The sequence below is a fragment of the Labrus bergylta genome, chromosome 13 (genome assembly GCF_963930695.1).
Source record: "Labrus bergylta chromosome 13, fLabBer1.1, whole genome shotgun sequence".
Classification (NCBI taxonomy): Eukaryota; Metazoa; Chordata; class Actinopteri; order Labriformes; family Labridae; genus Labrus; species Labrus bergylta.
This window is the reverse complement of record NC_089207.1, coordinates 18392403-18416787: the sequence shown is the minus strand read 5'-3', so window position 1 is coordinate 18416787 and position 24385 is coordinate 18392403. Positions and strand designations below refer to the sequence as shown.

Below are 24385 nucleotides of genomic sequence, written 5' to 3'. Positions count from 1 at the left end.
GTGGTTGACAAGTATTGAGAAAAATAAAAAATACATTTTGGGCTCTACTGAATGTGAATGTTAGCTTTTGTCTACTGATAGCTAATATGTTAAAAAAAAATACCCATGTGTCTCTGGATTTCCACTATCCATTAATTTTCTGATCAATCGAGTAAAGCTTAAAAACAAGATTTCTCGTTACAATACAATTCAACTCCTGGAACACAGCAACAGGCGGCACTAGGAACGTGGGTTGGGAACCAGAGTCCCAAGTCCCAACACGGACCAAAATATGGAAGTTTGGAAGTCTGGTAGCTCTCCAGCTACCAGATCACTTCCTGAGTAACACACAGAACCCCCCTACACCTCTGGCTGTCTGGTGTGCTCCCTACGTAGCAGCCCCATTCTGACATCTCTCCACTAATGCATGTCCACAGGTCCTGTTAGTACATGTGAGAAGCTTGTCTCTAAATAACAGAGTTTAAACCAGAATGTTCTTCAGTATGAAAAATAAAGGAAAGTGCTCAGCATCTAAGGATGAGAGTGTAACAACAAATAACTTCAGTGATTTCAAAGATTGGTAGTAAGGACATTTTACTTTCCGTTGTTTGAGGTTGTTGTTTTTTTTTTTTTTGCCTTTCAGGATCTGTTTTACAATCCAGCAGCTCTTATCAAGCCCTAAAAAAAAAAAAAATTAGATAATGAGCTCAGGACTCGATTAGGACACTATACAGTGACCCAGATTAGTGATCAAGTCTCCTGTACGTCTGTCAAATGCAGAAGTCATAAAAGGACATTATGGAGTTCTCAGTGGTGGGAGGCTCTGAGCAGAGCACCTGATAGAGAAAGGAACTGAGAAATGCTGAAATGATAAGTGCACTGTCATATCCAACCCTGGGAACAAAATGTGACCTCTTCATGATCCTGAGAGCTTACTCAGGATTTCTTCATCAAGATTTAAGAGTCTGCTGAATCCGGCCTGACTTTACAGCGTCAATAATGTCACTTTTCAAGGTCGTGTTCGCACAGGAAAAAAGTTTATGGCAAAGATTTCCAAGAACCGAATCAGAAGCTGAATATATGACTCACCTCATCAGCTATATGACATCCATGCAGCATTTCAGGCCAAGAATTCAAAATGATCAATTTGGCATCACAAGATGTGTGTCAGAGTTCAGCTGCTTATACAACGAGAAACATCCTTTACATACATAACCCTAAACTGCAGCTATACTGAATTACATCACAGACGATCAAGACAGGCCGTCAGCTTGGTCTCTGGAAGACACACTGGTGTTGAGTAACAGAAGTTAGAAATCATCGAGGCAGACGGTTATAAGGAAGGAAATCAGAATTTTATTAAAATTTAAAGTGTAGAAAAATGTTCTTACAGTGAGTGTAGAAAGTAAACATCACAAACCATTGGACCTTTGAAAGATTGTAAATCAGATGTTGTTTTTTTTACACTGGCCAAAAAGAAAAGAAAGATAAACATAAGTGATGAGTCAGTCTGTGACATACCAAGAAGTACACTGCTGCAGCCAGTTGTTATATTTTCTATGAAGTTAGACTTTAAAAATGTGGGTTTAATGAAAGCATGGCGGATACATTTAGGTAGTGTGCTCCAAGACATTTCAGGGTCGAGTCAAGACCAAGACCATATGAAAAATCATCTTGTGTGCAGTGGGCGTGTCGCTCACTTAAACCATAAAACAGAGGAGGTTGTGGATGTAGCCGGGGGATAAAAATCTAATTATGAATGAATTGAAATGATTTGTTCTGTAAGAAATGGGAGTTTTCCTTCTAATCATGGTAATGGCTTGGGAAAATAGCCTTTCAGTGGTGGTCTTGATTTAAAATCCAGAGTCCACCCAGACTGAGACAAGACCGAGTAAAAATGCTTTAGATTCCGAGACCTTCAAAAAAGTGGTCTTGAGACCGGTCTTATTTGAGTACTACATATACTACAACACTACATTTTGGTTTCTGTGGAAGATCCTGATTGATGAAAAAAAAAAGATAAATAAATGAAATATGAAATATATCCACATTTTACATTGTGAGGAGAATCTAACCAAACGTTACATTTTGTCTCCAGCTCACAGCTTGAACCTGTTTCCGGCTGACCTCACTCATTTACTGCATTCCTCTGCTGCAATTAAAATGCATTAACGGGTTACCGGGCTAATGCAGCACTGACATAACAACTAAAAGCATCTGTTAGTTGTTGCGCCTGCAAAAAGTAAAAACACAAAATATTTGGACACAAACTGTGAGAAAACAGGGACGCAGTCTGAAACCAAAAGCCCCTACTGAACTCTTTTAATCAGAATTATACATGTGAAAGACTTCACATTGGTAAAAACACACCTTCATGAAATCTGTGTTTCACTGTCCTGCCAAGCATTGTGGGAAATTCTAACACAGCAGCAGAAACCTCATGTTTATGGTTTTTGACTTTAAGGTTGTCAACATTTATTATTTTAATTTGACACTTTTGGATAACACAGTTTTTTTTATCCCTTAATTTTTTTTGGCCTTTATTTTGATAGGACAGTGGATAGAGTATGACATTAGGAGAGAGAGCCGCCCACTTGGAGAACCAAGTCCTCCATACAGTACATGAGGCGTGACCTAACCACTAGGCCATCAGCGCCCTGCAGACCACATATTTTTTCATAAAAACACAATCTGTTTTTTATATGTTTGATTAAAACAAAAAGTAACAATTAAAGATCTTCAGTCATATTTTTAACTCAAAGCTGCCACGAGCAAAAGCAAGTGAGACGTACTGAAAATGTATTGGTGCCATTTAGACCGTGTGCAGGAATATGACTGTATTCTAGACAAGATAGCGCCCATACTAGAGGCCTAGGACTTATATTTGAGTTGCTCTGGTATTGAAACAGGTTTTGATATTGCATTGTCTTTACTAGAATCTTATCTTAGTTTAAGTTTCTGGTACCATAACAACTCTAATTGGCCTGAGGAAGTAAAAGGGGATTGTATCTTGTATAGCAAAACTGCAGCTTGTTGCAGTTTGGGTGACGGAGGCCACAGAACTGATGCACAATTGTCAGAAATCTTGCTGCAGTCTGCAGAAAGAACTGTAGGCCTATTCAGACTTCCTGATATTTACGCTCCTGTGACATTTCGCCTTCGATATGAATGTTGAGGAGGCGTAATTGCGGGACGAAGTGACCCCCCTCCCCCCCCCCCTCTGTACTGTCTTTGAGGTGGAAACAGAGGTGTTACAAGATCAGCAGAGCCAGCTGGGGAGAAGAACAGCGATGTGTGCATGTCTGACTGTGTTTGTATGTGGAGCTTTGCCGTCCATCTCACACTTCTCAATATGAATGTCTTGAGGTGTAATGACAGCGGTGATTCGTCATGACTTAGTTGCAGAATTGCATAGGGCTAGAGACTCAGGAAGAGATTTATTTTTAAATCAAACAAAAACTGAAGTACAAAGCTGAACAAACAAAGGGGCGACGAAACAAAGTGAGTCTCCAGGAGCAGGACTAAGTTGTTCAGATGACGAGGAAAAGGTCCTCATTGACTCAAGATGTCATTTCTGCCAAATTTGGTTAACATATTTTTTCCATTCTGACATCATGGTGTAAAACAAAAACAATCAAAATCCATGAATGTGATGAAGACTCTCTCCATGCACTGTATCGGTGAGTGTCTGTCTTTGTACAGGTGTCATGTTCAGGGGTCCAGCAGGCCTGTGATCCAGCTGTGATCCAGTTTCCTCACCCTCCTCAGTTCTCTAACCTGAGCTTTTGTCAGAGCGGGGGAATCTGCAGACTCCGTGACTCCGACTCCCACAGACGTTTGCTGCGTCGGCCTCGAGCTGCTGGTTTCCATTTCCCCCTCTGAATCTTCTTCCTCTTTCTCACTCTCCATTTCCTCCTCAGCCGGTTTGCTTTCCGCGCTGAGCCCATGAGAATAAAAAAAAAAAAAAGGAAAATAAGTTAACGTGACTTGGCATATTTTTAGAGATAAGTTGCTAAGTCACATGTGCAACGTTTAGTTCAGGGTCTTGAGTAACGTGATGCCTGAAATCCAGCAGAGATTTGTCAACTCACGCTCACTTTATGAGAACAAAAGTTATGAAGTGAGCGATGGGTCAACAATAAACGGCTCATCACCCCCAACACACTGACTCGATCAATTTTAAAGGGAACAAATAACCATGACTGTGCTAATTATTATACGACTGTGCTCATTTTACAGTTTGTCTTAGCTTATTATTCAAGCCTTTTGACTCTGCAACAGAAACGTCTCTCTAGTTCTTACATGAATAGGACTGCTTATGAATTATTGACATTTTGGATTTTCAAATCCCTAAAAACGTCTGACCCAAGCCCAAATGTTATCAAAGTTTATAGACGCTAATTAAAACAGAGAACTGAAATAATCTCATGAATAAAACAAAATATTATATGAACAGAAGTCTGGTTGATCAAAAACAATTCTGAAAAAAAAAAATATATATATTTCTTCGTATTCCAGGAGTTATGTGAACGACGCCATTTTTGTATTTTTTTGTGATTTGCTGATTTTTTATTAGCAAACTGCAAAATGTTTTACCGAGTAGGTCTACGATCGTTCCAAATACAATAAAATAAAATGATGTGTTGATGATCGGCTGTCAGGATTATATGACTGTGTGATTTTTGTTTAGTTATTTTTTTTTTTTTAACTGGTTCGTCAAATGGCAGCGACTGTTTCTGTAACTAAACCCCGAAGGCGCTTCCTGTTCTTATTTAAAATCCATTTTAACGGGATAATACAAACCATTCCCTGCAGACTTCCCTGAGGATTAAGAACACATTTATGGACACGTGTATAATTTCTAAAGATGATGATCAAACTTTTCAGAACAAACTTCTTCCCGAGTACTGACCTGGTGTCTGTGACAGAGATGAGCAGAGACCGTACAAACATGGAGCAGAGGAAAGACGTGGAGGGCAAGACGTGGGCCGGCGTCTGGAGGAGCTGAACAGGAGAAAGACACGATTAATGCACAAAAAACTAAATAAATGATCACTTGTTTTTCACTCATTTAACTTGATTCTATTTTTGTGCTGACCTTAAACAACCATTAAGGTCAAGCAAACACTGAACATCGATGCAGCTGTTCATAAACGACACAAGGTGAACCACTGACCTCTTTGATGGCGACTGAGCCCTGTGGTAAAGGTTCTCTCTCTGCAGACGGATCGCTCGGCGTGACCTGATTTTCATGTTGACGGTGTTTCCCCAGCAACAGGTAGAACGGTGTCATGGCGACGGTGTCATCAATCACAAGCTTGATAGGGGAAAAACAACAAGAGGCCAGAGTTCAATCCTCAGCACTGATGATTTCATTTGTAGAGACACAGAGAGAGGAAATGGAGAATGAAAACAGCTGATTTATAGCACAAGTTTGCTAATAATTCTTGTGCTAGTTGAACTTTGCGTATATAACACATTTGCCCTTCAACATGACCCTTTGTAAAAACAAGGAGAAAACATGTGACGTGAAAACTGATACAGTCATCATGCGGATGAGGAAGTGATCTTAAGAACGAAGCAGGGATGTACTTCCAAGTCTCGTGAGTTCAGAAACAAAACGCTGTAAACATGCTCGACATGCAGCCACAGTTTGGAGTTACAGGATGAAAGCCTTGTTGTCGAGCTGTGTTTGGAGCACAGGTGAGCTGTACCTGTTTGCTGGCTGCCATCAGTCTGTCCTCCTCTGCTTTGGTGGTGAACGTCATGAGATCCTGCAGAGAAAAGTCCACATCAACCAACAGCATGAACACAATGAAAGCACAAACACAAAGCGCTGGCAAGACGCCTCTTCAAAGCTCCTGTGCTTTTAGAAAGTACTACAAGGAGTACTCTCAGGGAACAATCGAGTAAAGTTCTCTTTTTCGTTGTTAAACTGATGGAGAGGTGTTTTACCATGTACTGAGTGAGGAAGTAGAGCTGGGATCTGTTTAGCCACTGGCTGCTCTCCTCACAGCTCTCCAGCATCTCCTCCCTGGGAGCGAAGACGGCGCGAGTCACCTTCCCCGAGCACACAGCCTTCTGGGAAAACAGCGGCCGAGGCTCACTGGGCTTGAACAAAAACACTGAAACACAAAAAAAAACAGCAAAATTATTAGATATACTTCGAATACTTCGATAAAAGCTTAGGTCCACATTTTTATCTACTTATGTTTAGTAACGTTTTGATCATATCAGGTGAATATGACTATTTGTAATGATTTTATTTTCAATGGAGCAGCGTTGTGTAAGTTTTATCAAGTTGTTCCTTGAGGTAAATGAAGCTTACAGTCTGTGGCTCCAGCCTGGCAGCAGAAGGCAGCCATGTTTTCAGAGATCGGGTCAGCCAGCAGCAGGCTGACGTCCATGGAGGTGCTCCACTCCACTGCAGGAGACAGAGAACTGTATTTATGTCTGTGCATGAAATTAAAAATGAATCTGAATCTGACACGACTTAGTGACATGAACACCACACACGCAGCCTTACGTGAGCAGGTGAGGAGGTTCCAGCAGCAGAGCAGGTTGTTGGCCGTCGTTCCCAGCAGATACTTGGAGCAGCTTAATCGGCCAAAACAAAGATTCCTGGTGGGGGGGGGGAAAAAAAAACTTTTCTTTTCCAGTGACTTTAAAAAATTCCCAAGTTCACCCCTTCACTGCACACATATTTCACAGGATTAGCCTTTGAGGAGTTTTCCGCTTTGGGGGGCTTCAAATGGAAACACGCAAGCAGGGTCCGAACACCCACCAAGAGGCAAACACCCGGAAAATTAACGTCTGGCTTATGACCCAATTACAGCCACCTTATTTTTTTTGTCGACACTTCAAAATGCTGCCACTAGTGATGACATTTCTCCACGTTATCAGCCGTCTGCATGCAGGCCAAAATGTAACAAACTTTTTTTTTTAAGTTTCATGTAATGTGTCTGGAGTTAATGAGGCTGGAGGGCGAGCAGTTGACCCCGATATACACATCCATAGGTGGTAGTTATGTAAGAGGCATCAGGCAGCTGTCAAAACAACAAAACCCATTCACATCCAACAGTTTCTCTACTTTTTACTTTGAAGTGTTTTAAGGGAAAATGTCCTTCAGCTCCCAAAACACACAGGAAGTGCCCACTCATGTAAAGAGGCTGTCTGAGTAAGAGCGAGTTTTTGGAGAGAAGCAGACTCCTTTAGTCTCACTTATGTGTGTGTCTTTGACCTTCAAAGGTCTGAAATATAAATGAGCCATCAGGGCCTTCTTTCATATTTTTCCCTTATTGTGATTTTTATTTCATAAACTATTTTTGAACTCTTTACAACCTGAGCTAAAATGTAATGCAAGTCAATTAACCATAATTAGTCATAAAAGACTTTAAAACTGTTACTTAATTAACACACAAAACTAGTTGAACCCAAACAATTATTTATTACTGAAAATAAATGATGAATCCTAAAAAACATAAAGATCCTAAAATGTCCTAAAAACTTTTTTCACCGATGTAAAAGTTTTAGTTTTTGAGGATATCTCTTTAAAAAAAAAAAATGGTAGATGGACTTGATCTTGTATAGTTCTTTTCTAGTCTTATGAGTGACGACTCAAAGTGATTTTACACCACAGATCAGACCTAAACATTCACACCCTGATGGCAGAGGCTGCTCACACACATTCATACGCCGCCGACGAAGCAGCAGGAGCAACTTGGTGTTAAGTGTCTTGCCCGAGGACACATTGGACATGTAGCTGCAGGAGCTGGTGATAGAACCCCCAACCTTCTGGTTGAGAGATGACAGATTCTAGTCTTTTTGTTTGATCAGTAGTAGAAACACTAATTTCTATCATATCTATAAATGCTTTGTAATGCTAACGTATTTGCAACCCAAACCGAAGTGTTACAAGTTAAGCTCTACTTATTCTGTTTCTATGAAATCAATTTAGAACAGCTCCACGTAAACACCAAGGTCCTCCAGGGAGATCATGGATAATTGTCACCAAATTTTAAATGTTATAAATAACACAAAGAAATCATAAAAAAAATCTAGACCATAACTCAAAAAGGTGTAATTCTTCACTTACTGTTGCAAAAAAAAAAAAAATTCTAGTTCTTTAAAAAAAATAAAAAACTAGATCATTTTAAAAGAGAGTAATGAGAGATAATCTGATATTCGAGCCCGACGATTCATCGGTTAGCCAATTATATTGGCCGATATTATCTTATCAAGTGACTATCGGTACCGGCTAATTTTACCGGCAGTTATGCGCCCATATTACGAGAAGTTTTCACCAGTCAAGAAGCATTTTATTTGAGTTTCATTGTATTACACTCGCAGTTCTCTGTCACCAGCAGAAGGCGCTCTATTGATTACAACAAACATCATCACTCTCCAGAGTCTAAGGCAGTGATGCACGTAAATTAGCAGTTATTTTCAAGTCGAGTGATCATCTTGTCTTAATTATAAATCTTTCCCACAAGTGTTTGAGAACTGCATTTGAGGGATTAATGCGAAAAATGTGAGAATCTATATCTATCTATCTCTACACATCAAACAGAGATCTAATAAAGTTATTAGCCAATATTTTGGTATCTGATTTTTTCTCTCCCCAATATGAATATTGGTATCGGCTCCAAATATCCCATATCAGTCGGGCCCTACTTATTACTATGCCCTTCCTGATTTAGATTCCTGATCTGTTCGGCTGATAATCCAATTCCCCTGTAAAGAAAATATAATCTTGTTATTTAACAGCTGTTAGGCCTTTAATCCTGACCAACAATACTAACACTAGTGTGGTCACTTAAAACTGGAGCCTTGTATACTGTGCAAAATATCTGTTAACAAAAAATCATGGGGTAGGTGCATAGATAACGGTACTCACCGATATACAGTATCAATCAAACTTTTGAGTTATAATCAGTCTTTTCTAATTCTGGTATCTGTAAAAGTGCCAATCTCTGGATTAAATTAACCCCCAACATGTTTAGATAATTTGTAGCATGAGAAGGCAAAAGAAAGAAAGTCTCGAGCTTTTACTGTTTATACTGAAGTCCAAGAGAAAGTGGGTCATGCAAACAGTTATTGTAGGAGGTTTGGTTTCATGGGGTTGAGAGACTTTAAATCTGTATCTCAGCTCACTTACAATGCTAGTCAGCTCTTTATGTTTTTCCATAGAACTATGTTTAAAGCTGACTCAGTGATCTTTGATTTCCTCAGAAAAGTGGTACAGAAACTGACAACAGTAGTTTCATGTCCTCAGCGACCCTGTGGGCCCCGTGTTCGGAGAGAGAGGGGACATCAGCCAACTTTTCTGAGACTGGAGCGGCATTGCGAAACTGTAAGCTGTCCCGTGTGTTCAGCTGGCTGACAGGCTGTACTTCTTTTTCCTCAGGCTGTTAGGCCTCCTGTCTGCTGTGAGAAACAACGCTGTGGACTCTGCCAGAGCGTTGAAAAGAAGGTTTTTTTTTTTTTTAACCATTTAACGACGCCCGCTGCAGAGGAGTCCCGACAGCAACAGTTAAAGTCTACAACAGATTGTTGCTCAGTGAATCTGCATGTGAAAGGCATTATGCATTCATTATCGGATCACTGTTACTTTCAGGACTTTATTTGGGATGCGAGTCCCAGTGTTCCCCGTCTGCAGTAACTTTGATGAACATCTGAAAGCTCAACATCAAACATTTAATGAATGAAGCTGCAGTCAACAAAACGTTTCTACATTACGATAATTTTTTAAGCCAAGGTTTGGACGCTACTTTAGCTTATTTTAAAATGTATTTCACTCAGTGCTGGTAAAGGTTTGTGGCCATCTCGACTTAGTATGGGTCTCACAACCTCAGAATTTTAAACTTCCATACGAATCTGGATACCCATACCTGTTTTGTTACCATGGCAACAAAAATAGAAGTTCTAGGCAGCCAGTTTAAGGTACTGTAAGCTCTCTTAAGGTAATTTGGTAATGTTTTAGTTATCAAATATTGCAGGTGAACTCCTGCACTCTCTCTAAACTGCACAAATATGTTGGCAACATTTCAGTACCGATTATGTGGCTGAGTAGGAGACCGAATATTTTTCTCCTAATTCCGCTGAAAACATGAATTCTGCTTTCCAGAGCAGGTGTTAAAATAATCTTCATGGCCCTGTGTCCACCTAGCGTTTTGCTCCTGACAGAAAAGCGCTGGCTGTGCGCTCAGGAGTGTTTGCATGAAGCTTTTGTGCGCTTAGGAGAAAATGGCTGCACGTTTGTCCTGTCTCTATGACAACAGCCGCTGTATGAACGACACTGCTCCAATGTTTTTTCCTGGGGGGGGGGGGGGGGGGGGGGGGGAACTACAGGGAAAAGGCCTTTCTGAAAAGTTTAAAGATTTTCAACTAGAGCGTTGCAAAAAAAAAAAAAAAAGGCATCGCGCTCGGAAGAAAAGATGCTGGGCGCTGCACATTTTCTCCAGGCGGCCGCTTTCTGCTGCGATTGCTCTACTCATTGAAAACAATGAAAATAAGACGCTGCCGCTCAGAAAAAAACACTAGGTGGACACAGGTCCTATCGTAGTATGAATTCTTTTTAAAGCGCATTAAAACATTTTTGCCCTGTCCTTTAAAAAAGGGTCAGAGCTTGCTCCTTCATCTCACCACATTCAATACGTAGACAGGACAATGAGTCAGGAAACATCTATTTAAAGAGCCTGGTCCAAGCAGGTTAAGATCATTTATACACTCAATGCTGAAAACAAGTTAATTCAGCAGTAAAGGTTTCGAGGTTCAACACTGAGCCGTGCCCATGAAGGTAGGTAGGTTAGTGCTTGTTTCTGCTCTCACCTGATGGCTCCTGGAGGCTGGGACAGAGTCGTGAGGAGCTCCCAGGAGGCCGGGCTCCACACGGTCACCACCTCCTGGAAACTGACGGCCAACAGAGACCCGTCAGCGGAGAAACAGCAGCACTGGGGCACCATGCTGTGATAGGCTCCGACGAAATCACACATCCAGGATGGCCCTTCATCTGCTGACATGATCAGGAGAAAATAAGAGAGGGAGACGGACACAGAGAGAGAGTTGGATTAGGGAGATTCAGATATTTTTGCCTCAGATCGACCATTTGATCCGATGTTTTTTGAAGTAATAATGTTAGAGGCCGGTTGTTACCGGAGAAACAACTTAATTCTCACTGATGTCTCTGGTCAAAAAATGTGAATATTCATGGTTTACTATGTTATTAAAAAGTCATAGCAATCAACATGGAAAAAATGACATGTCATAATAGTTTTTGGCTCGATCACCCTGCCAAACCTTCTTCTTTGTTTAAAAGGAAGACGACGTGCAAAAATCCAAACATTGATCTTATGATGGATTTTACGGAGAACAAAAATGAAAGGATGTTCCTTTTTTTAGCTCAACAATACAAAATAAAAGCCTGTAGTTTCCTGTGGACTTTGGTGAGTCCTTTATTGTCCTTGGATGTAACAATGTAACAGTGATACACTTTAATCATGATATACTGCTAATACTGCTTCATCTACTGATATCAAACAGCAGATGCAAAATGCAGAGAGCGCCCTCTGCTGGTTAAAAAAGAAAACGAGTAGTGCCATATAGTGGTCTGTTTGTCAAATCGATTTAAATTGTCCGTATTTGTCTTGATTTTTATTTGTATATATGTATTATGCATCAGTGTTAGAAAAAGAAGGAAAAGGTTAAAAACGCAAATCCTGTAATTAAGATGAATCAAACAGCTCTTCCACAAGGTGTATCTTTTCAAGAGGACGGAAAAGTCAAATCTTACAACAATCGAGAAGAACACAGTCTGAAAAGACTGCTGTAGAAATTACCACAGCACAGCCACACTTAGCTTTTTTTAGCTGAGTGGTTAGAAACGGAGTCAGAATGCAGTTTACCTTCTGTGTGGGCCGCTGCAGCGAGCTGCCAGGCTTTGAAGTGTCCATCTTTGCTGGTGGAGACCAGCACGGTGGTCTGACTTTCGTCTGCGTGGCATAAGCACATGTCTGTAATCCGGTCCTCGTGTGGGGCTGAGATGGTTGTGTTCAGCACAAAACTGCAGGTGATACAGTCGGCATATTAAAAAACGATGATAACTGAACTTAACTGTTCTAGTAATTTTTTTTTAAAACACAGCTCGAAAGGACGAAGCAGTGGTGTGGTTTTATTTTTGATACATGATTTGTCCGTGCTGCTCGTTCAACATTACACAGACATCTGTACCTCTGTGTTTGTTCATCAAAAGCCCACAGCTTCAGATTCAGCTCCAGCTCAGTGTCTTTCTGCTTTCTCTCTTCCACTGTTGCCAACCAGCTGCCCGAGGCATCGAAGGCCGCATTGACCACCTCAAACTGCTGCAGACCCAACTCATGAATGAACTCCTGCTGCACGATGTCCAACTGCACAAAATACAGAAACAAACCAAGGTGTTGTTCCAAAGTACTTCGAGGTGAATTTATAACCTATTGTTGCAATTGACTGAAGGGGAAACCTCACAGGGGGTGTAAATACCGCGGCTTGAAACAGCGGTGTGAATAGGGCTGATGTTGTCAGAAACTTGGAGCAACAATCTGAGGCTGCGTTCACACTGCACGCCTTAATTCTCAGATAAGATTATTTTGTTTGGCTGTTCACATTGCTTTTTAAATATGACCTGAATCAGACTCCAGTGGGAGTGGCCAAAATCTGATTTCAAAAGATCCAAGTGACCTCTTTTGTTCACAGTTAATAAAAAAATCTGATCTGAGTCAAATAGAAGGAAACAATCTGATTCAGGACACTTTTGGCTGCAGTGTGAACACAGCCTTAGACTGTGTTTGATATAAAATTCATATTTTTATAGAGTTACTGTGCCAGGTGCAGAGCGAGTACTAAAAGTAACAGAAAATAACCACAAACGCCCTTGGTCTGGCTTACGGGTGATGCATTTCAATAAGCTTACATTGTAGAGCAGTTTGTCTCTCTGGAGCGAGTAAAACTGCAGGTGTCCTGGTTTTCCATTCAGCACCAAGGATTTACTGCGAGGGTCCACCATCAGGTCTGTCTTCACATTTTCTCCTGCAGCGGGGCAAAGAAGAGGGACTTTTAGGTCTTACGCCAAGAGGAGCGTTTAATACAAGAGACAGAGAATCACAAACACTGTACACGTTTTTTTCCTCTGTGTAAAGATGAAAAATCCTGAAGCCTCACTGAAATCTAAAATTCCACCATGTAACAGAATGCGAGGTTTATCTGGTTGAATCAGACATTTAAAAACATCCTGACACTTGAATAATGTCGTAATGTTCCCTTTAAAGCCGGATTGTTTTTCCAGGAACTGTGAGCCTTATTTATAAAGATATGTTGATCATTTATGAGTCCACACAGCATGTTTATGATCAATGTACGTGCTCTGCCAACCCAGTGTGTACTCACCTTTGACCAGACCCTGGATCACAGCTGAGACTTTAACACAGCTCTGGATGATCGTGATCTCTGAAACAGGAAGCAGCACAAATCACACATCAGTTACCAAACGTACATTTAAGATTTATACTAAAATCTGTGAAACATTTGTCAACATTGTAAACAGCCTGCACCTGTACAGTCACACTTTATAAGATTTATGCTGATGTAGGTCCCTAATTAGGAAAGACCAGCAGGTGAATCTGTGTCCGTCGGGAAGATGAGACTCTGTAGTCGGGGACTTCAGCGCAATATAACAGTGAAAGTCGTGCAGAGCAGGTAACATCACCATCTCAAATATTAAAGTGAAACTCGGTTATGCACGCCCCTTTAAGCGCCACATTCAAGGACACAGGTGTGAGTTCATTTTTTAGGTTTAAAATAAAGAGTTAGACTCATCGGTCAATACTGAAGCTACTCATCCCTCTGAGTGTAGAAAGTTCACAAACAGCCTGTTGCATCATTTAAAACGTGTTAAAGCTCCTCACTGTTGTCGCTGTGGGAGGTGCAGAAGAGCTCTCCATCAGGTGAGACAGAGATGTGTGTGATGGCGGCGCCCAGACGGGGCAGGAAGTCTTTCTGACTCTCTTGATTGTATCTCCACTGGACGAGCACCGACTCGATGCCTCCGCTCAACAGGTTTGTGCCTGAGAAACAAACAAAAGCGGAAAAGGATCGTGAAAAAAATTATTTTTAAGAATTAACGTAATTGTTCATTCTTGTAAGAATTTTTTTTTAACTGGGATAAAACATATTCCTCGTGCCAAAGATCTTAAAACATATTAACATAAAATGGATTAAACTCAGAGAATCATGGAGGTTTGTTGTCATTCCTCCGGAGCATGTGAGTTAGAAAAGGAGAAGAATTTGATCCTATAAACTATGTGCAATAAAAGACTAAATATAAAAACTTAGGTAACACTTTAAATTAGATCACAATTTTCATTAACTAGTTACTTATTAGCATACTGGCTGATTAATAGTCATTATAGTGTAAGTGTTACCAAAACAGGGATTAATAATGTATGAATCTGAAGTAGAATGAGAGAGAGAGGAAGACACATAACATTAAACATTATAAACAGAATCAAGAGGTGAGTGAATGCATGTACCTTCAGGGGTGAAGCACAACGAGCTGACAGCGTTGTGGTGCCAGTGCAGCGTGGTGTACGTGTACTCCTTCTGATGGTTGAAGTTTCTCCTGAAATGATCAACAACGACTTAAGAAATTAGTCGCTCCCGCTAACGAGTCACACTCAACTTCTTCATAAACACACATTTCAGAGAACAAAATGGGAAAATTAAAGGATAGTCATGACGGCTAGAGTAAGAAGAGTTGAGGTGAAAAATTCTGCATTAGTGAGGAGCGCATGTTCAAAATGATCAAAACTCTGGATGTTGTGGTATTTTCCTCATGATGTGTCGTCACCGAGCTGCACTCACCATAAGCGAATCTTGCCGTCCTCATGTCCAGTGGCGATGCAGTCATCTTTTGGGTGACAAGAAATGCACATGAACGTGTTCTTTCCTCCTTTCTTGTTGTCTTCTTTGAGGGAAAACCTGTTGAAAGCACACACAAGCACAGACAGAATGTTTGGAATAAAGCAGATGTGGGTTTGTGAACATCAACTTTGTAAAGCAAAGCTGCAAAAGTGACAACGTCCTTCTTGATCTAAACCACATTTTGTAAATAAAAAAAACAAACAAAAAGTACAGGGTTGGTTTTTATTCTGAAAGAGCACTTTGTGAATGGCCGATCTGTGATTTTACACCAGAATCTGAACATTGTGAAGTTGCTATCTTTCATTCATTACACACAATCTCCACTCATGTCAGCTGCAGCATCTCACCTGTAAGCCTTCTGCTTCTTAAAAAAGAAGACCTCCAGCAGCAAACCTGAAGCTGAAGCGATATATTCCCCCTGTGAGAGAGATAACATTTCTTATCAACACAAACGACTCAGATTCAGTACCTAAATGTTGCCAATGTTTCTCCGCAATTGAGACCGTGCGCAGGAGTTTGCCTGCAGCTTTTGTGGATTGAAAACAAGAAAATTACCCGATATCGATCACCTAGGATGTCTATTTGTGTTGCCATGGTAACGAAGCAGGTACATGTTGATTGATTTTGACAAGTATCATCCTGAAGTTTAAAATTCTGGTATCATGAAAACTCCACTTGAATCATTTCATATTCTAACTCAAGTTTATTCCTCTGAGCTGAACAAGCTTAAAATATAAATGTTGGGATGTAAAAGTTGAAGGTGGCGTATTGGTCAGTATGTACCCCTCTGCCGAAGTCGATGGCCGCTGGGTTGGAGCTGACGTTGCTGAGCACAGCAGAAAGCTCTCGGGCCTCCACCAGCTGATCTCCACTCTGTGGCAGATGTACTGCAACCAGCTGGAACGACTCTGCACAAACACACACAAACAAAATCAAACATCAGCCTATCACACAGTATCCCCAAGTGACCTTTTACCCAGATTCCACATCACTCATACTAGAAGACAAATTGTGAAAAACTGGCGCCCCCTAGTGGAAGTATCTGACAAACAGACACTCAAATAAAGAGAAATGAGCCTCCCTGATCAGACATGCAGACATTGATCATTATGTTACACAGACTGTTCACATTTCCACGAGGACTTCTCACATGTGAGTAATTCAAATAGGATAATATCACATAAACATGAATACAGAGGACTTCATAATGATAAACAGGTCTTGTTCTGGCAGATTCAGGTGAGAAATCTTCAGAAATGTTTGCCTTCATTTCTAATAACAGACTGCAGTAAGCTCTATAATCCATTAGCATGCTAACAAGCACACTGATTTGAGTTAGGTTCCAGTTCAACAGCTTTCTTTTATCTCATGTAGCTGAAAAGTAAAGTGCCTTGCTGAGGTTTTAGTAGTGTTGTAGTATTCGAAATCAATCTTGGTCTCCAGACCACTTTTTTTGAAGGTCTCAGTCTCATTGAAAGCATTTTGTGTCCGTCTTGTCTTTGTCTCAGACTGGGCGGACTCTGGACTTTAAATCAAGTACGGTCAATACCACCATTGACAGACTATTTTTCCAGGTCATTACTGTGAGTAGAAGGACAAATGACTCTTTCTTTAAGAAGAAATAACTTCAATTCATTACTTATTTGATTTTTATCCCCATGAGAGTCTTTTTTTAATGGTCTGGGCCTCTGAGCACTCTGGTCTTGGGTATGCAAAAACACCACAATTTCCCAGTCAGATCTACCGTTATATATCTATTGATCTGAAAGATGAACATTAAGGGGTTACTTGACTGATGATTAGATTTGTCGACTTTTAAGGGGGATGCCGTGTCTAAATTATTCACCGTCATCAGTTGCTGATACCGCTTTGACCTCAAACCAAAAGCAACATCCACTCAGAGAAAAGCCTCCACGCTCACCTGTTCTTTTGTCAGATACCGTGGCTGTAACAACAAAGATGACTCCTTCATGTTTTGCAGAAGCGTGGATGGAGTAGATCGGGTATCCAATGACATAAGTCTAGAAGAGATCACACAGCTGTCACACATCATGACTACCGGACAGCAGAGAATCACAACCCCAGACATCCTTCTCAACATAACCAATCGATGAATGAAATCAATCTCTAAAATAAGGGAAGCATTAGATGAATGACACCGACTGCAATTGCCGAATTAAAAACAGAAAAACCAAGCTGTACCTTAATTAGGATGCCGTCTGTGAAGTCCCAAAGTCTGACGGTGCCATCTGCTGAGCACGAGTAGACCTGCAACAAAAAAAGACTCCCTCAGTCAGGTGTGTGGAGTCTTTTAAGTCAGACCTCAAAACACACGTCTACATGTTGGTTTTTGAGTCCTAGTTAGGTTGCTTATATTTCTTTCTAATGTATTTCTATCAAATTATCATATAATATAATTGTCTAATTATATTATTAGTGTTCTCTGTGAGCATTTGTGTATGGGCTTACATGAATGTGTCAGATTTTGTCTTATTTTTAATACTGTAATTCTCTACAGTTTCACGTACAGCAGTTTTGGTACTTTTTGATACTACTATAGATCAGGGGTCTCCAACAGGTAGCTCGGGAGCTACTGGTAGCTCGTGGGCAGGTTTTCAGTAGCTCGCCTATAGGTTGACCAACTGTGTCAAAAATAAACATAAAAATCTGACGACAGTAAATGCACCTCTTCCCACTATTCATATATTTGGCCCATAAAAAAAAACAAGTGTTTTGAACAAACTAATGTTTTCTTGGACATTGATGTGCCTTTAAGATTATTGATAAGCATTGGCTTATTGCAATTTCACACATGTACAAACAGCAGCTTAATTCAGCTGAGCTATGTAAATAAATGAATGCAAGTGATTTGAAAATCAAGTGAGTGATTTTTGAAAGTAGCTCTCATGAAAAAAAGGTTGGAGACCCCTGATCTATAGCTCATTAAAGTAACAGATTGTGTCGTTTTAAAACATGTGAGTGTAAACATTATGGTCACCATGTTTAAAAGTTTGAGTGAACAGTCAACATGTGAACAATAATAACAATAAAAGTTCATTCATTTAGGTTGTGCACTGACAAGACAAGTCAAGTCAATGGCGCATTTCAGAGGTTTTCTTTGACTTAGCTGGAGCTGCAGTCTTTCTCTGTAACAAAGTGTGTGATGAGTACCTGCAGGTGGTTGGAGGGTTTGAGCAGCACACCTGTCACCAGGTCGGTGTGTCCTCGCAGGTCGTGGATGCACTCCTCAGTGGAGGAGCTGAACACCTTCACACACTCACCTGAGGCGCACAGCAGGAACCTGCAGCGACACAAACCACGTTTATCACGTTTATCACAAACAAACAAACAAATCACCCTTCAAGGACCGACAAACTCCAGTGGCTGGATAGTTATTGGGTTGGTTCATTTCCCGTCACAGAACAGCGTCACAAAGATGAGAACATCTTGAGGTGAGTCTTTGTAAACAGCAGCAGAAGTATCAACACACAGATAGCAGCGAATGCTAACAGCTAGCACCGGTTTGAGCATTTTAACAAATAAAGCTCAGAAAACAGCGCGAAACTCTCTCCAGCTCATTTTTCAAACATTAACGGGGGTTTAAAGGCACACTTACCTTGAATCGCTGGTTATGACAGGCTCTCTGAAGTTTATTTTACTCCCTCCACGGTGAACCACGCGGATGTCCCCGTGTTCAACCATGTTTTCACCGGGTTCAACTCTGACACACGCTGCTGCTTCTTCTTCGTGGGTTTGTTCACCGGTTTGTTGTGACGCTTTACCGCCACCTGGTGGTCTGGAGTGAATCAGTCACTGGAGAAAAAAAAAGAAGCTTATGTTTAGTTTAGTTTAGTTTAGATGTTTATTGCCATTTGCACAGGTACAGGACAGTACAGGTACATTGGAATTCTTGTGCGTTTCTCCCTGAGTCAGCTTCTACAAAAAAAGTTAAAATTATATATAAAATAGAATAGCATTGTAAGAAAAAAAGAATGAGTACAAAAAAGTAAAAAATAAATACGTTGTATTAACAGCTAAGCAACGATATAATACAAACAAATAAAAATAACAAGGGGAACACTGTACAATGAAATGAAAATATAAATATGTTTTCTTATTGCACTTATTATCTCTTATTGCACCTGAGGTTACTGCACACATATTTTTCACATTATATAATTGCACTGTTTTTTTTGTTTTTAAGGTTAATATTGCACACTTGTATTGCACTGTGAGGTGGTCAACTGTCCATTTAGTCTGTAAGGTGTGGGATGAGGTACTTCCTTCCCATCTTAATGTCCTGTGCTACAAGTCTCACGGCAGTACAGTTTTATCAATTTTTCCAAGACCAATACGAATTGTAGACATTATAATTGTAGAAGAATATATCCTTTATTAATCCCACGAGGGGGGAATTCACTTTTACACTGTTATTGAGACATGCTAAACACACACATAGGCTGAAATACATGCACAAACAAGATCCTATATGGACATGCACTAATGGAGAGATGGCAGAGGCTGCACATGAAAGAGTGCCAGAACAGTTTCTGGTCCAGTGCCTTGCTCAAGGGCACCTCGGCAGTGCTCAGTAAGTGAACTGGCACCTCTCCAGCTACCAGGCCAACTTCAAGACTTTCAATTTGAATTCTATAAATGCAATTTATTTAGGGGACACATTGTTTAGTTCATCAGTTTGTTACTGATGACACATATTCACAATATCTAAAAAAAAAAAAAAAAAAAAAAAAAGCCAAGAACAAAAGGAAAAACTACTTGTGCACAGTGACAGGCTCTCAGAGTTGATCGAATACACAACATAATTTTGCCCAGGGCATGAATGAACGTGCACTCCCTCTGTGTGTCTCTCGCTCCTCTTGCTCTCTCTTTTTGTATCAGGTATTTATTGTGTTGTACCAGTGTTTTTGTGTTTAATTGTTAACTTTACATTAGTATCCATTTTTGCAGCCTTTTGGGGGTTTTCACTGATCACGGGTATCACTGTGTCACACTAGGAATTCTTTTTTAAAAATGTGGGTGAATAATCCCACGTTGAGTGGCCAGACACGGAAATAAAGATTAATTAGTTAATTAATTCATAATTTCTAAGAACACCTGTTTCCAACCTTCACCCAACCAAACAACAACAACAACAAACCCTAAGGTTTCCAGCAAATAAGTTACAAATATGAGCCTTCAGATGCTTTAATAACAAATACTTCACTTAATGGAACATCTCTTAATCACAACATCTCAGTGTTATTGCAATGATGAAATGATATAGGTTCTAATTTCCTGACACAAATATCATGAATTAATTAAAATATCTATCTTCAGTGAATGCACTCCACTTAAACTTAACTCATCTGAAAGTTTGAAATGTTCTGTAATTTGATCATGAACTCTTTTCATCGTTCAGATAACCGGCTTTTATTTCATGAAAATAACAACTACACAAAAGTACCATCATGAACGTTTTTTTAAAAAAGTTAGATATTACATTGTTTGGTAACTTATACTATTTTTATTGTATTAAGCGACGCCCTGGACGTTTTATATCTTTATAATTATCTAATTGTTTTGTTTTTTTGTTGTTGTTAATTTTGACAACATAGTGGATATCTGCTTTTTTCGTGTCAATTCTCGCTTATGTAAGTAGATGAAAGTCAGATTCTAGTGACTGGCTTTTAGTGTGACATAACAGAGGTGTAGCCCTGTTACCGGTAAACGTTCCCTTATTCCTGTCTCACCTCACGCGCTCATTATGTTGTGAGCGCGCGTGCGTGTGTGTGTGTGTGTGTGTGTGTGTGTCTGACTCTCATGTTTCCTGGATATGAGGTGAACGAGGCCCCTCCTCAACGTGAAACGAAAGTCAAAGGGGGAAACACGTTCACATGCTGAGGGAGGCTGACGAGGAAACAACGCAGAGACTCAGGTAACACAGACTGTATGAGGAGAACCATATCACTGTTTATCTAACATAGAAATGGGCTATCACATGCTCTATGGTCATATTTGTATGTTCATGATGAGTTGCTGTGTGTGTGTGTGTGTGTGTGTGTGTGTTCAGTAACTCTCAGGATGAGCCAGTGGAAGCAGATTCAGCAGCTGGAGATCAGACTTCTTGAACATGTGGATTATCTTTACGATGATAACTTCCCCATGGACATCAGGCAGGGTTTAGCCGGCTGGATCGAGGCTCAGGACTGGTGAGTCCAAGCCTTTCTTTTACAACCTTAAAATGTCACATCGCCACAATTACTGAAGGATTTTATATTTGTTATATTTACAGAGAAAAAAAATGAACAAAAAGCGCTGAAGTCAAGCGAGAGATAGGTTTTGTTTCTTGCAAATTTGGCAGATTAACCCTTTAAATTAAAAGATCGGAATACTGAAGCATGTTCTGGGACTGGGTAAATAAATATGTTCATGTTTTAAAAAAAAAAAAAAACATACAGATGATACCTGCCTATGAAAAGTACAAGATATTTTTAAAGAAAAATATCATCGCCAAGACCTCAACAAACCAGCTGTCAAAGAGATAAGATACAATCTCTATAATCTCTCAGAAAAATTTTATGATAAGGTTGACAGCTAATCTAAAAATTCCTTTACAGTTATTTCTGATGTGTTTTTATCTAATTCATTGTTCAATCAGAATCAGAATCGTTTTTATTGCCAAGTATATTTACTCATACAAGGAATTTGTCTTAGTGCAAAAACAGTTAACAAAGGAAATAAAGCAAAAATAGCAAAAACCTAAATAAAATAAATGTAATTAAAAAACATATATAATAGAGTATTAGAAATAGAAAAAAACAAAAGGTATAAAAGGTGCAGTATTCAAAGTCCAGTAAGCGTTAATGTAACGCATAAAAACAGTTCCAGCCTTCACATTACCGTCATGTTTTCTGACTGTGGGGCTGATGAGGGTCTGTGTCATGTTGGGCGGAGTAGGGAGGGCTGGGACCTGGTTCATGAGGCTGGCAGCAGACGGGACGAAACTGTTCTTGTGGCGAGAAGTTTTGGTCTTAATGGACCGCAGCCTCTTGCCACGAGATGGTAGATTGCAGATTTACCCAGATTATGAGAACTTTCATGTTTTATTCCTAGTCAGAAGCCCTGAGGGGTCGACTGGTGAAGTAGGGATGGAGCAGGTCAGAGATATAAACAGTGTCTGATCACGCAGGGCTTTGTGACTCATTGGAATCCAATGCAGATGAATTATCACACTTGCAACAGCATTTTGAATCATTTGTAAACAGTTGAGGGAGGATTTACTGGTGACAAGGGAATTGCAAATAGTTTAGCATGCACCTGTTTGGGCACGAGAGGCAGTATTTTCTTTGTTCTTTTATTTGTTTGCTTGCTTTGATTTCAACATCTTCTAATTTACAAACTAAACAGTATGCAGTGATTTCTTCATCTTTTCCTGGAGGTCTCCTGAACGTCACCTTTACCGTCTGTTTTTTCAGGGACTCAGCAGCGAACGATGAGTCGATGGCGACCGTGTTGTTCTCCAACCTGCTGTCCCAGCTGGAGCGAGTGCGCTCACAGGAGCAGAACTTCCTGCAGAGACACAACATGAAGATCATACAGCAGCAGCTACAGGTGTGACAACATCCTCTTTATACCTTCATATCCATTTATCTCATCGTCAGAACTAACTCTGTTTCAATAGGAAGCATTTTTTCCCCCTTTTTACGAGCACTCTGATATATTAAAAATCAGCTTAGCAACAATGAGTAAACCCGTCCATTGAAATGTACTTCCTAGTTTTTAATGCACGTTGTATTTCACTCGCTACTCTAGTTCTAGCACGGGAGTATCAGACTCTCCATTAATCAAACCTCAAACATTATAACACTTATCAGTGAAAGTCTGACATCATGAGTTTCCTGAATGCCATAAACCACTTTCACTCTAATGTGCATCTTATTGGAAAGCATACGCATGTAGACAAACAGCATCAAAGAGAAACTAAAGGAAGTGCTGCAGCAATGGCAAAGGAAGCGTCAAAAGCAAATAAGACACATAATGACTGTACAGAGGATCACTTTACCTGCATGATTACATTGATTTATATGATCACAAAGGATGTAAGAAGGAAAACCTTTGATGTAAAAGTAACAGAGGAACCTTACTTTTGCTCTAATATTGCACCAAAGATGTCATGCTTGGTATCAGAGAAAAGGCTTCATGCTCCAGTGTGAAAAAGGAGGTAGGTATACGCACATCATGTAGGTGCAGGGCCGTGCAGAATCAGCAGACTGAGGTAGAAGAAGAAGATAGGCCCGCACACTCGCTCAAATGAGGCAAAAAAGTTTGAATTCATCACAACATTTCGACCAGAGGTCTGCTTCAGGTGATCAATTTGCTCCATTTTGAAAATACAAATCAGCCATAAACTGTCGATGCTGCCACCTTTGCAACAGTCGCATTGAAGATATCTCTTGTAAGGGAAGTAAAAATATAAAGGTTCATTAAGGATGGGAGTCACTTTGAAAGTTTGACAGTTTTTTGTAGCCTTTGAGTCACTGCCGTTTAAATTATTCAGTGTCTTAAATGTCAAGTGAAGAGCGGTAAGACTGTCCGACTACAGATATGACGTTTGGAGTTTTTCAGGAAGAATCTGCATTTGTTGACTGAAGGTACTTCAGTCACCTTCATGTTGTGGAGCCTGCAGGTAGTAACCTTTTAGCGAGCGTCGAGAAAGTGCAGAGTTTGATGTTTTTGAGCTGCACAGGATGCTTGGTGGATGTTGTTGGCCTCAGCACACGTTCAATTCTGAAAAAGACAAAAAGCTTTGCAGAACAAACCCGTGAGGCCCATACCGCTGTTTCCTGTGTGTCTGGATGTGTCAGAGTCAACAATTCTCAGAGGAAGTAGTTACTCCTGTGTGGTACTCAAGTGTGTTTGTGGGCTGTTGATGTTGTTGTTGTTGTGATGTGTAGTAGTGTAGTGTACCTTAATCAAACAGAATCTTTTGAATGAAACCCTGTCCATCTGATATTTGATCAGTCGCTGGTCTTTATGGAGAGTTCATGTTAGATTAAAAGATATGGCTAAGGTCGGTCAATTCACAGCAAGTAAAAGACAGATACCTTCCAGGGTGCATTGTCCCTTGATAATTTAGGTCGCTACAAAAAGGGAAGCCAGCTTGTGAATGGAAGCTTTCAAATTCAAATGCTGGAAAAGCAAAATCATCTGCTTCTTTTTAGAACTAAGTGTCATTGTGTTTCCTGTAATAAACGTGTGTGTAGGTGTGTGACGATGGCGTCCTCCGTCAGCATTCTGGCAGTGATGCTGATGCCTGAAAACTTGGAGGCGAAGACAAAAAGTTTCCTCTCCTCTTAGCAGAAACTTTTTGTACCCCTCTAAATTGATTTTTTTTGAATGGCAAGAGCAGGATTCACAGCCAAGAAGGTCAAGATGGGACTCTGCAAGGTATACT

The 24385-nt window shown here is 40.2% G+C and overlaps 2 protein-coding genes across 3 annotated transcripts in view; one reads left to right on the top strand and one right to left on the bottom strand.

The window, feature by feature from the left end:
* Positions 1–1312: 1312 nt before the first annotated feature.
* Positions 1313–18693, bottom strand: wdr75 (WD repeat domain 75). 2 transcript variants are annotated; one of them, XM_020633223.3, is made up of 21 exons: positions 18548–18693; positions 18103–18232; positions 17134–17199; positions 16853–16952; positions 15715–15839; positions 15279–15349; positions 14872–14988; positions 14541–14629; positions 13917–14075; positions 13399–13458; positions 12926–13041; positions 12208–12383; positions 11883–12040; positions 10810–10993; positions 6506–6600; positions 6308–6403; positions 5935–6104; positions 5694–5753; positions 5156–5296; positions 4892–4983; positions 1313–3916 (listed from the first exon to the last, which is right to left on the bottom strand). In XM_020633223.3, exons 1-21 carry the CDS (start codon positions 18631–18633, stop codon positions 3691–3693), a joined length of 2517 nt encoding a protein of 838 aa, XP_020488879.1. In that variant the 5' UTR covers positions 18634–18693; the 3' UTR covers positions 1313–3690. The 2 variants fall into 2 exon arrangements, with proteins under 2 accessions (XP_020488879.1, XP_020488880.1); XM_020633224.3 differs by having other exon boundaries at positions 10810–10990.
* A 2015-nt stretch (positions 18694–20708) lies between these two features.
* stat4 (signal transducer and activator of transcription 4) overlaps positions 20709–24385 on the top strand; it is a 30699-nt gene continuing 27022 nt past the window's right edge. Inside the window, exons 1-3 of the mRNA XM_065962414.1 lie at positions 20709–20866; positions 21002–21140; positions 22407–22542. Of these exons, the coding sequence (XP_065818486.1) occupies positions 21013–21140; positions 22407–22542 (264 nt within the window). The 5' untranslated portion in view covers positions 20709–20866; positions 21002–21012. The remainder of the gene's footprint in view (positions 20867–21001; positions 21141–22406; positions 22543–24385) is intronic.